At 40.3% G+C, this 12226-nt stretch overlaps 1 protein-coding gene and 1 long non-coding RNA gene across 6 annotated transcripts in view; one reads left to right on the top strand and one right to left on the bottom strand.

The window, feature by feature from the left end:
• Positions 1-12226, bottom strand: part of LOC117810354 — a 160550-nt gene that overhangs the window by 116177 nt on the left and 32147 nt on the right. The gene's annotated exons all lie outside the window — the stretch shown is intronic.
• The window catches only part of si:ch211-286o17.1 (hematopoietic progenitor cell antigen CD34), a 27039-nt gene extending 14813 nt beyond the window's left edge, over positions 1-12226 (top strand). Inside the window, exons 3-8 of the mRNA XM_034680097.1 lie at positions 103-365; positions 475-567; positions 6352-6472; positions 6638-6690; positions 7996-8145; positions 10872-12226. Coding sequence (XP_034535988.1) covers positions 103-365; positions 475-567; positions 6352-6472; positions 6638-6690; positions 7996-8145; positions 10872-11060 — 869 coding nt within the window. The 3' untranslated portion in view covers positions 11061-12226. The remainder of the gene's footprint in view (positions 1-102; positions 366-474; positions 568-6351; positions 6473-6637; positions 6691-7995; positions 8146-10871) is intronic.

Below are 12226 nucleotides of genomic sequence, written 5' to 3'. Positions count from 1 at the left end.
CCATCTGTATGTCATCTATTCATAACTTTTGTTATGGATCACCTCATATTCATGTCAGTGGCAGACTGTCGAAAAATTAAAGTTAAGTCGCTTTTTTTGCAGTGCTAGAAGAAGACCCACAAGTCATAGTTTTACCAACCATGGGATCTCCAGACCTGATTGATCAGACAACAGCAGCAGCAGATACAGATGCGACAGGAGACGATAACAACAGCAGCCCTGTAGATCCAGAGAAGGTACTAGCTGACGAGGGTACTGAGGTCACACCGTCTGTACAAACTAATGCACCCAAAGTGGAACCAGAGACACAGCCTCCGATGCCCCCGAGAGGTGATGGCCCCGACAATGTACCCATTGTACCAGTGGTAAGAGGGTTCACTTTCCAATCACACACATGTAAGGTTCCTGCTTTGTAAAGAATATAATTAACAGTCTTTACACTTTAGCTGATGATACTGTGCTGTATCTCTGCAGCCGATTCCAAAGGACGATGTCACCTGCGTCAGCAAAGAGGCAGTCCAGGACAAAAACGCTGTCAATCTGAAACTCAAGGCCGCCTCCACTTGTGTAAGTTAAGCAAAAGTCCTTTTTTCCAATCAAGTGTGTTCCCACTTCTTTGTGTTATGACATACAAATCTACAGAGCCCCTGAATGGAAAGAAGTAGTTTTATACTCCCTTATGTTGTTTGACGAACCAGGCAAGAATATAAACTTTAAGCTCCAACACCAATTTAATTTTGGTAACAGTAGAAACATTTAAGATCCTCCACAGCCAAATTAGTAGCAGCAATAAACTCCAGAAATTTGCTAAAACCATAAAATAAATGGACACAGTCTCTGTGAAAGCCCCTATTGGTTACTGAAGGTACGTTTTGAAACCAAACATTGGCAGGTATCATGTTGGAAGTGTTCACACTAGCTTCCGATCAATTCAAAAAGGCGGAGAGGTGGAGCTGAGATGGGCTTTTAACCGCTAAACACCTGCCCACCTGTTGGTCAACTCAGCTGTGGCACTAATTACACAAATTTGTGTTAGCTTTTTAACCACCTGAACCTATGTGTTTTAATAGAAGCTCACCCCCGTACAGTGTGTTCAAAATATCAACCAGTCTCTAAACATGTTTACATTTTCTGTTACAAATTTGGGATTCTTTAGCTTTTGGTTCCAGCCTCTAGTGGACACTTGAGGAACTGCAGTTTTCCTGCACTTCCACATCGGCTTCATTTTTTATTTTTCTGGGGTTGCCTTTTGGCTAAAACCAAGCGGCAACCTCCGGCCCCGAGAATAGAAGCCAATGTGGAAGTGTTAAAAACTGCAGCTCATCAAGTGTCCGCTTGAGGCTGGCTCTGGAAGTACCAGAAACCACATACACACCAATTCAGAAAATACTTTCTTTACAGCAGAAATAAACATGTTTACAGTCTGGTACAAAAAGCAAGTTTAGTCTGGATAGCTCAATTCTCGATCGGCACGCTCTGTACAGGGGGTGAATTTTTTTCAGAACGTGGCAATTTCGAAAATATAAGATTATGAGTTTTCTATTACGAGAGGCACAGCTGACTTGATTGACAGGCGGGAACACTGTAGCTGTTGACTATGAGGCTCAAAGCCCGCCTCTTTATGTCACACTTGCTCGACAGCAGTTATGATGAGTTTAACATTTCCAATATGGCTCCCGCTGCTTCAAAACAGCGCTTCAGAAACAGATGAGTGACAACACGGATACTATGTCCATTGTTTATACAGTCTATGGCTTAAACATAGAATATTTGTAAGCTACACTAAAGAGAAACAATCACAAAGTCGCAGACTGTGCATTTGCACAAGAGAAACTCTTGTTTTCACAAGACAGTAACTTCTATACGTAAGACAATAACTTACTCACACCACATATAAGCTATCACCTCATGGGACTTCATAAAAAACAGACACTCTGCCTAAAACATTCAATAAAGATTTCAGTTGAATAGAAAAGGCAGGCAGGAAATTTTTCCCAGCTCTGTTTTGATGCTGTTCCCATTTGGCTCTAAGCTTGAAGTTCTTCTATTCCTGCTGTTCTGATGTCCATAAATCAGTGACTTTAGAGAAAATGTGTCCATCCTCTTCTTTTCTACTTCTAAGACAGATAGGAAAGTCAAAAAAGATTTCTGCTGCCTGATATTCAGGGTGTGTAAAGAAGCGTGAGAGGGCACAGGGAGGGGAGCACGGTGGGTGGGCTCACTGCTGCTGCCGTGTGATGTAGAATATGTAATGTATAGAGGCCTGGAGCAACAGTGTGGGTGTGTTTGTGTTTGGAAACAAAAATTCTTCACAGCCTCAGGATAACAGCTTTGAGGTCTACAGGAATCACAGTGAATATGTGAAGGTCTGAGCCCAGCAGAGCTGCAGCTCACATGCAGCCTGAGCCGTAAATGAATTATTAAACACTTAAGGAATACAGAGCTGTATGACGCAGAAATGAACAACAGAGGGAGGCATGTTTATGCAGGCAAAGACCTAAACCGACCCAGAATTACAATTTAATATAAATGTATTGTTTTCTTTATGTGAAGCTGATTGTTAATTGGCTTTATCCAATCTAGGTGCTGATAACTGAAAAATTCATTTGTGTGTTTTTAGAACAAACTGAGATCCAAACAGTCCAGATTTGAGGCTTGTGGATTTATAGTATTGAATAAAACGTGACTTAAAGAGCCCCTCTGAGGGACTTCGGGTTTGTGTCGGTTTTGGCGCCCCCTGTGGATGGGTGATATTGCCCATTACATGTCGTCATTGTCAGGCAGAAACCTTGTATCTCCATATTTCATTGTTTTAATCTTTTCAAAATCAATGCTTCTTGGCACCCTACATGCCTCTCAGTGGGTGTTACAACATTTTAGCCAACGGAAATTTGGTTGATTTGAAAAACACTACTTTTTTTTAATTATCTGAAAAGCTGTGGTTTTGGACAAGACCCCTGACGTAAAGCGGAGATGTGGCAGCCCGTACAGGATTAAAGACAGAACAGTAACTTAGAGTGAGGGGTTCAGAGGTTAAGTGGAAGATCAAATAGATAGTTAATCTATCAGTCAATCTTTATAGCGCCAATTTCCAACAAACGTTATCACAAGACGCTTTACAAACATAGCAGGTCTAGACCGTACTGTATGTTATATTATCAACAAAGACCCAACATCAAGACAGGATAAGATCCAGTACCATCTTTCAGACCAGACTCAGTCTGATCTCATCTTGATCCACCATGAACAGAGCACTTTGCAGCAAGTTACAGCAGCAAGGACAAATTTTCTTTAACCCTCCTGTTATGTTCGTTTCTTTGGGACAGCAATAATGTTCGTGGGTCAATCTGACCCGGGGCATGTTTAATTATCCAGAAGTGTCAGAACTAAAAAAAGTTTTACATGATATAGATTTTTGTTTATTTCATTTTGATTTTTTTTTTTGATTTTTTTTTTATGAAGTGATGTTGATAAATGAACAGAAGACACCTCTTCTGTCACGTGCTGCCCAGATTTTGATGCTGTATTCAGCTGGTTTGGAAAGCATATATTGCCTAAAATGGAAGGAACCTCTGAATGCCTCTAGCCTTTCATCCACTGTGACATTAGGGCTTGGGTTATAGAGTAGTGGAAGTTGCTCTACCTACTTGTCCCTCACTGTTCTAATGGCTGACAGCTTGTCTCTCTTCGATCTCAGCTCCTGCAGTCACATGCTGAAGTGTCCTTGGGCGAGACACTGAACCTCAAACTGCTCCCTCAGTTGTTCAGTGGTGTATGAATGTCTAGAATAAGATTAGCTAATACTGATGGTCCCTTACTATAGCAGCCTCTACCACCATTGGGTGATGTAAAAGAGCTTTGAGTGGTCAGAAGACTGGAAAAGAGATATATGAGTACAAGTCCATTTACCATTTACTATTTATCATGACCTAATCAAAAGCTGACTTGATGTCTGTTACACGAGTCACTGCTATCCTCGTGGCTCTGTCTTTATCATGTTTTCTGTAGACAGTTTTGCCTGACGTATACTTGGGATGAAGATTGCTGTAGTTCCCCATTTTAGATGTGAATGTCTGCTTGGAGGAATATGAATATCTGTTTCCTCATTTGGTTCATAATCATAATCATCAGACTCAGAATTGACCACAAGATGGTCTTCATCTTCAGACACACCCTCCTCTCTTTCACTGTCATGATCAAAGAGGAGTGCCAGGGTTATCACCTGTTTACTTCTGCTGCTCATGTTGTAAAGCTCTGACAAAGAGTGTATCATGTGTAGATGCAGAGTATAATGTTGGTATGACTCCCTTGCAGAGAATCCGTAGATGTTTTTCCCTTCCCCTGCTGTAGTGATGGGAAGTTCGGCTCTTTTCAGAGACTCGGCTCCCAAAGAAGAGCCAGCTCTTTCGACTCCGGAACGGCTCTTAATTTAGGATCTTTTGTAGCCGTATATATTTTACCTTAACTTTGCAAAAAAAACAAATGGTTTGTGTGTTGACAACCCTTTTACGTACAGTGTTTTTATGAGAAGCCTTATAATTCCCTAATTTTGTGCATTTATTCTGTTACAAAAACATTCTTACTTTTAGTCTTTTAATCAAACTTTTTTATTGTACAAATTAACAAAAAACTGCAAACATATCCACAGGAGAGCCAAAACCAAACTCAAGCAAACAGTACCAGAACCAAATTCAAGCAAACAGAACCAGAACCAAACTCAAGCAAACAGAACCAGAACCAAACTCAAGCAAACAGTACCAGAATCAAATTCAAGCAAACAGAACCAGAACCAAACTCAAGCAAACAGTGCTAGAACCAAACTCAGCCAGACAGAACCAGAACCAAACTCAAGCAAACAGAACCAGAACCAAATTCAAGCAAACAGAACCAGAACCAAACTCAAGCAAACAGAACCAGAACCAAATTCAAGCAAACAGAACCAGAGCCAGAACCAAACACAAGCAAACAGAACCAAACTAAAGCAAACAGTACCAGAACCAAATCAAGCAAACAGAACCAGAACCAAACTCAAGCAAACAGTACTAGAACCAAACTCAAGCAGATAGAACCAGAACCAAACTCAAGCAAACAGAACCAGAACCAAATTCAAGCAAACAGAACCAGAACCAACTCAAGCAAACAGAACCAGTGCCAGAACCAAACTCAAGCAAACAGAACCAACTAAAGCAAACAGAACCAGAACCAAACTCAAGCAAACAGAACCAGAACCAAATTCAAGCAAACAGAACCAGAACCAAACTCAAGCAAACAGTACTAGAACCAAACTCAAGCAGACAGAACCAGAAGCAAACTCAAGCAAACAGAACCAGAACCAAATTCAAGCAAACAGAACCAGAACCAAACTCAAGCAAACAGAACCAGAACCAAATTCAAGCAAACAGAACCAGAGCCAGAACCAAACACAAGCAAACAGAACCAAACTAAAGCAAACAGTACCAGAACCAAATCAAGCAAACAGAACCAGAACCAAACTCAAGCAAACAGTACTAGAACCAAACTCAAGCAGATAGAACCAGAACCAAACTCAAGCAAACAGAACCAGAACCAAATTCAAGCAAACAGAACCAGAACCAACTCAAGCAAACAGAACCAGTGCCAGAACCAAACTCAAGCAAACAGAACCAACTAAAGCAAACAGAACCAGAACCAAACTCAAGCAAACAGAACCAGAACCAAATTCAAGCAAACAGAACCAGAACCAAACTCAAGCAAACAGTACTAGAACCAAACTCAAGCAGACAGAACCAGAAGCAAACTCAAGCAAACAGAACCAGAACCAAATTCAAGCAAACAGAACCAGAACCAAACTCAAGCAAACAGAACCAATTAAAGCAAACAGAACCAGAACCAAACTCAAGCAAACAGAACCAACTAAAGCAAACAGAACCAGAACCAAACTCAAGCAAACAGAACCAGAACCAAACTCAAGCAAACAGTACTAGAACCAACTCAAGCAAATAGTACCAGAACCAAACTCAAGCAAACAGAACCAGAACCAACTCAAGCAAACAGAACCAGAACCAAACTCAAGCAAACAGAACCAGAACCAACTCAAGTAAACAGAACCAGAACCAGAACCAACTCAAGCAAACAGAAACAAGAACCAAACTCAAGCAAACAGAACCAGAGCCAAACTGGAGCAAACATTATTAATGTCCTCAGTGGGAGAAAAAACTGTGAGCCGGCTCTTCTGATTCACTATAAAGCATCGGCTCTCGGAACTGCAGCTTTTGATCATGACACATCACAAACCTGCTGAGAGTCCCCTCAATGTGGGTGAAAGAATACTATGTTGATTGCTAATCATCATTTATTTTGGTGTGTTTGCAGGAACAAACCAGAGTGAAGATTGAAAGTGTTCTGCAGGAGCTCTGCGGTGAGGACTGTAAGCTGGAAATCTACCAGGAAGACAACACAGATGAAATTATTGTGGCCGGAAAGTATGTTGAAGGTAAGTAACTTTCATGTAGGATTCAAATGAGATGAACATTTACACACAATATGCCTTTATGTGGACTTCTACCAACTGTTAAAAGATTTCCCTCTCTGCAGGGTACTGTTTAGTTTAGGAGCAGACTCTAGTTCGACACTTTTACAATTGAATCTTTGTTTGCAGATGATGTAGCGGGCATGGCTAACAAGTTCAACAACGACAACATCAAAGATATGGTACGTTACAGCCTGATTTATACTTCTGGATTGAACCTATACTGTATACATGAAAAACCCCTGTTCATGTACATTCATATTGTTCTGTGTTGTAGTACACTACCATTGAAAAGTTTGGACACACTGTCTCATGCAATGGTTTTTATGTATTTTAATTATTTTCAACATTGTAGATTAATACTGAAGACATCAAAACTATGAAATGATATGGTTTTTCCATAATAGGGATTACCACATTAGTCAAATAGGGCTATCCATTGTGTACTAACCCTACCTCTGAACAACACAACTGATGGTCTCAAACACATTAAGAAGGCAAGTCATTCTACAAATGAACTCTTGACAAGGCTCATGTTAATTAGAAACCATTCCAGGAGACCACTTCATGAAGCGGACTGAGAGAATACCAAGAGTGTGCAAAGCTGTCATGAAGGCAAAAGGGGGCTACTTTACAGAATCTATAATGTAAAACATATTCTGGTTTGTATAACACTTTTTGGTTCATTAAATAATTCCATATATGTTCTTTCATAGTTTGGATGTCTTTGGTATTAATCTACAGTGTTTCAAATATTTAAAATAAATACAAACCATTGAATGAGAAGGTGTAATGCAGTAATATAGAACAACTACTACTGTATTAGTTTTTAAGTTAGCTACCAAATATTCAACATGGTTGGGAATTGCAGTCATGATAAGGTATTTGCCAGGGTTGTATCACATGTTATGCTTACATCACACCATGCACTCAGCAGGGCCTTACAATAATGCACATCAAATGACATAAAAAGTTACATCCACTAAACACAGGCCTCCACAAACACACTCCTTGATTTATAGTGAGACAGGAAAATCCTCCAGGGAGAAGAAAAAAAAACACTCTGTGAATCTGTAGACTTTTCCAAAAGCTTTAAGCTGCCAGGCTGACAGTCTGTGTGACAAACAAAAAGCCCACAAACAATCCACCTCTCAGCTGCAAAGCATTTCATCAAGTGTCGAGGGAACAATCTCGGGTTTTGGGTGTGTCTGTCACACCCCTATCTTCTGTCTCTCTGCATTTAGTATACACTATATTCCCACTACACTCCATGTCCATGCAGTGACACCTCTTTGTTCTGACACTGCCTCAAAGATAGTAGAGAAACTGACTTCCTGCAGGTAGATCTCCTTCACTAGGGGGGGTTTATTTCTACCTTTCAGTCAAGATTGAATAAACAGTTGTTACCAGATAACATTCATCTTCTCCTGATTTTACACAAACTAAATGCTTGACTTGGGTTGTGTCCGTCTCATTTGTGTCATCAGACTGACGTAGAGGAGGCTGCTCCACGCTGGGGGAAGAACTCAAAGCTGGTTTTGGTTTCACTGCTGCTGACTGGTCTGCTGCTGGCTGCACTGCTGGTTGCTGGCTACTACCTCAAGACCCACCGCAAGAATTCCAAAGGGGTCAGACTGGTGAGTGGAAGAGTGAAGCAGTGTCACACTGTTAATGCCTGATAAGTCAGGAATCTGAATTTATACTCTGGGAGGGAAAAGGGTTGTATATCACAGAGCTGATACTATTGCTGTCATCTTGTTTAAGCTGCTTTTAATTCCACTTTCACACACAGCATTGCACAACCTTAAAAAAAAACTATATTTCCACCCTGTTTTGCCCCTTTAGGCACTTAAACTGCAAATAAAGATGAGCACAATTGTCTGTTACAGTACAAAATCCCCAAAAGTTTTCAGCTCTTTGCAGTTTGCTGTTGTTTTGTGTCTGATTATGGAGGTGAGCTGTAAGCATTTCCTACTTTTTCTGCACAGATTATTGCTTTGTCCTCTCATCCTGTCAACATGATAAGCTGAATGGAGCGTGGACACTTCTTACTAGTGTATTGTGAAGTGGATTCATGAAAGCTTCCACAGTTTATGTCCAGCTTCCTTCCTGTAGTGAGTTAGCAAAGAACAGCTCGTTCCTACAGTCCTGCCACAGACGGATATGACCTCTTATTGTTACAAGTAATGGGAATGTCAGAGCAATATCAAAAGACTTTAAAATTTGAATTTTTTACATGATCACTGAAAAGTTTAAGCATGATATCAGCTATTAACACTGCCACTCAGGTACCACCAACTCTCAGCAGACAGTCAAAATTTTAACCTGACTGAGCGGAGCTGTTAGCGCCAATGTTAGGCAATTTTCTTATTTTGTAATGAGGCGTGTTTGCATAGAAAGGGTCTTATTTTGTTCAAAATAAAGAATGCATAGTGGGTCATTTCAATGTATGCAAACAACACTGATGCATAGTGATGCTATTTGCTCTCTAGCACATTTTGTGGTGCAATTAACCCTTCTTTTATTGTGATTCGAGTTCTTTGCTCATTTGCACAGATTTAGCAAATGCAGAAGCCGAATCAGCTGTGTATTTAGGGACTCTAAACGTCTCTTTTTAATGGTGCTGGAAACAGAGGATTGCTTTTTAATCAACCAATATTAAAGTCTTGGTATTAAAAAGAAGTAGAACACTTTTAGAAGTGAGCAATTTCCAGATCCAACCTCACAGAATATGGTCTAAACTGATCCAAGGAAACAAGGAAATAGTATGAGGTAGCTGTTTATATGTAAGGGATAATGTATGTTTAGCAGGTTGTTATGGGAGGAAGAATCCCGACAGGGTGAGACAAGACCCCGAAATAAATAAGGCAAATGTAATTACTTTGAACCCTGCTGCTATCATCACCACTGCTAATGGTTTAAGTTTCTTTGTAGAGACCAGTAACGTAAAGTGACTCTCACCTGCTCCGCTGCCGTTGCTAATATTGCTGGACAGGATCCAATATGTAAACATCCTTAGCCTGCCGATTTAGCACCTTACGGTCTATGGTGTCAACGAGCAGAATCTAAATCTAAATCTCTCTTTTTTTTAAGAACTCTTTTCCACGGATTGATTTGACATGACGTGTGATCAGTTTGCCTCTGGTGTTGTTCATGTTAGTGAAAGTTATTAACCTTCATCAAGGGGTTTGGACCAATCAGAATCAAGCATCTTACACAACCGGAAGATCAGTAAGACAGCCGGGTAATAAGAAAGAGAACATATGGATGCGAGGTCAGACGTATGGTTATCCTCGTTTAGAAGACTCTTATGTCCCTTAACTCAAAGCAGCATCGAGTCCTTCATGTGTCCTCTGCTTTAACTCCTCGCCAAGGGGCTACAGATGGTTTGAGTTTTTTTCCCCTCTCCAGCTGATGACATCATCATTTAAAATGCTTACATATGGCGGCGCACCCAAGCAATGTTTTAGATAAAACAGATTATAGGGATGCCTTTGTTTGGCATCTCACTTACTGACATTACTTACAGAAGCATCACATTTTCTTCTAAAACTTCTCACCTCACTAAACTTCAACAGTCAGCTACAGCACAAAAGGTTCCTATTTTCACCTCGAGGTGGGGGGAAATAACAAGCATGCATGTATACTGTTAACCTCAAAACATTAAAGCAATTACTAACACCCCTCTGAGTGCACACGCAGCTGAAACCCATAAACCTCATTAACCAAGAATGCATGTTTGTTTTTGAGCAACACCCAGAAAAACAAATCCATTCCCAATCACACACCTTCCTGCCAGTTCGCATGTCAGAGCTCAACAGTACAACAAAACTTTTTCAAGTTAAATATTTATCGACTTTATCATCATCATCTGCTGGTTTATAGGAAACCCACAGTTACACCCAACAAAGAATCCGGGGTTCATTCTTTGTTGATTACGTCCAAAAGCTAAGGGACAGAATTCATGTAAACATCAGACAGTTTACTAAACACTGAAAAAGAGCCAAAACTTATCTCTTCACTTCAGACATTAGTTCGCTTTAACTTTCCTGTCACACATATTTAAAAACTTTGCTTTGAGCTGCTGCAAAAATGTTCAATTTTACTAGATTTTTATGGATCTAATTTTTCACAAAAAACACATTCAGTTGGTTTTATTCGTCAAACGTCATACATGCCAAGTAGTAAATCAAACACCATATCTTGACCGTGATAAATCAAACTGGTTATAATTTTATATCAACTGTATCACTCTGTTTTCATGAGCATACAGTATTTCCATCGTTTGCACATTTAGCGACCCATTTTTTACAAAGTTGCTGAATCAGCGCTAAAATCGGTCGTCTGTGTTTTCTCCCCCTAGGCTGACACTTTCCAGGTGGATGAGGAGAACCAGGCTAACACCCTGGTGTCGGTGGCTCCCCTTCCACAGGACCCCCTCGACAAACCCACCACCAATGGTGAGTCTCCACCAGAGAACGGGAACAACCCCGCCCCCACCACCAACGGACACTCTGCCACGCAGACCCCCGTGGCTGACACCGAGATGTGAATCACAACACCCCTGACCTCCTGTTTTACCCATCACCCGCTGGGACTCACTACCCACAATCCTCCTCTGCTGCCTCAGAGGCCGTCTACACACTGAGAGTAATTCAAGACAAATACACAGAACACATCCGCCTCCTTTTTTCCTCTTCTACACCTGTATCTCTCTGGACGATGACGACAACGATGAAGCTTCTGACTTTGATGAAGATAATGACAATGCCTGTAATGTGAAAAGTTTGGGGATCATTGACCAAGAGAAACCTGTACTCTGTTTGGGACTCGGCAGGGCACTGACTGGATTAGTTAGACGTCCTGACTTCAGTCTGGTTTTAACAATCATTTTAGAATCACCAAATTATGCCAAAAAAGTCCTGTTGATCCCAACGGAGAAGCCGAGAAACCAAGAAGCCAGGCAGTAGAAAGTAGACCAGATTTTTTACTGTTGTAAAAAGGACTGACACTCATTGCTTGATTGTTTGTTTTTCTGTATGTGATTCAGGTTTGTTTTTGTAGCCTCTCTATTTGACTTCACCTTTTTTGATGTTTGAATTTACAAATCGTTGGCTGTATTTTCATATAATATGGTTCAAAAAAGCACATTGCTTATGATCATTAACATTTTTACAAAAACTAAAGACCATTTAACACATTAATAGCTGCTTTAAAAATGGTTCATGTTCCTATTTTCAATCAAACATCCTGTCTGACCATCTGAATCTCTGAATAAGTGTTTGCATTAATTAGACTGATGGACATAATGAAGGACTAAACCTTGATAAAAACCTCACCTATGGTCAAAGTTTCACTGAGATGTGTTAAAAAGTACATTTTCTATTTCTGTGCTTGTGTTATTACTTCATGATGACAGTAGTGTACAGTGTTTTTTACATTTTTTACAGTATTGCCCATTTTTTCAACCTCTTATTTTGAGGAACGATGAAAGTCAGCAACAGCAGAAAAAACAGAACATAGATCACTGCTGTGAGATTCCTTCACTACATGGAGCAGGATCAGCATTCCTAAGACCGCCTTGTTGATATGAAACACTTCTTGTATCAGTAATACAGATTTTTTTATCTCCTGTGCTTTCATATTTTGCTGCATGTGTAAATACGCCTGCTGTCTCTGTACCTGTGCCTGGCTCATAAACTGTGACTGTTTCCAATA

This window comes from Notolabrus celidotus, chromosome 1 (genome assembly GCF_009762535.1).
Source record: "Notolabrus celidotus isolate fNotCel1 chromosome 1, fNotCel1.pri, whole genome shotgun sequence".
NCBI classification, from domain to species: Eukaryota; Metazoa; Chordata; class Actinopteri; order Labriformes; family Labridae; genus Notolabrus; species Notolabrus celidotus.
The sequence above is the reverse complement of the archived record's forward strand: the minus strand, read 5'-3'. Positions and strand labels throughout refer to the sequence as shown.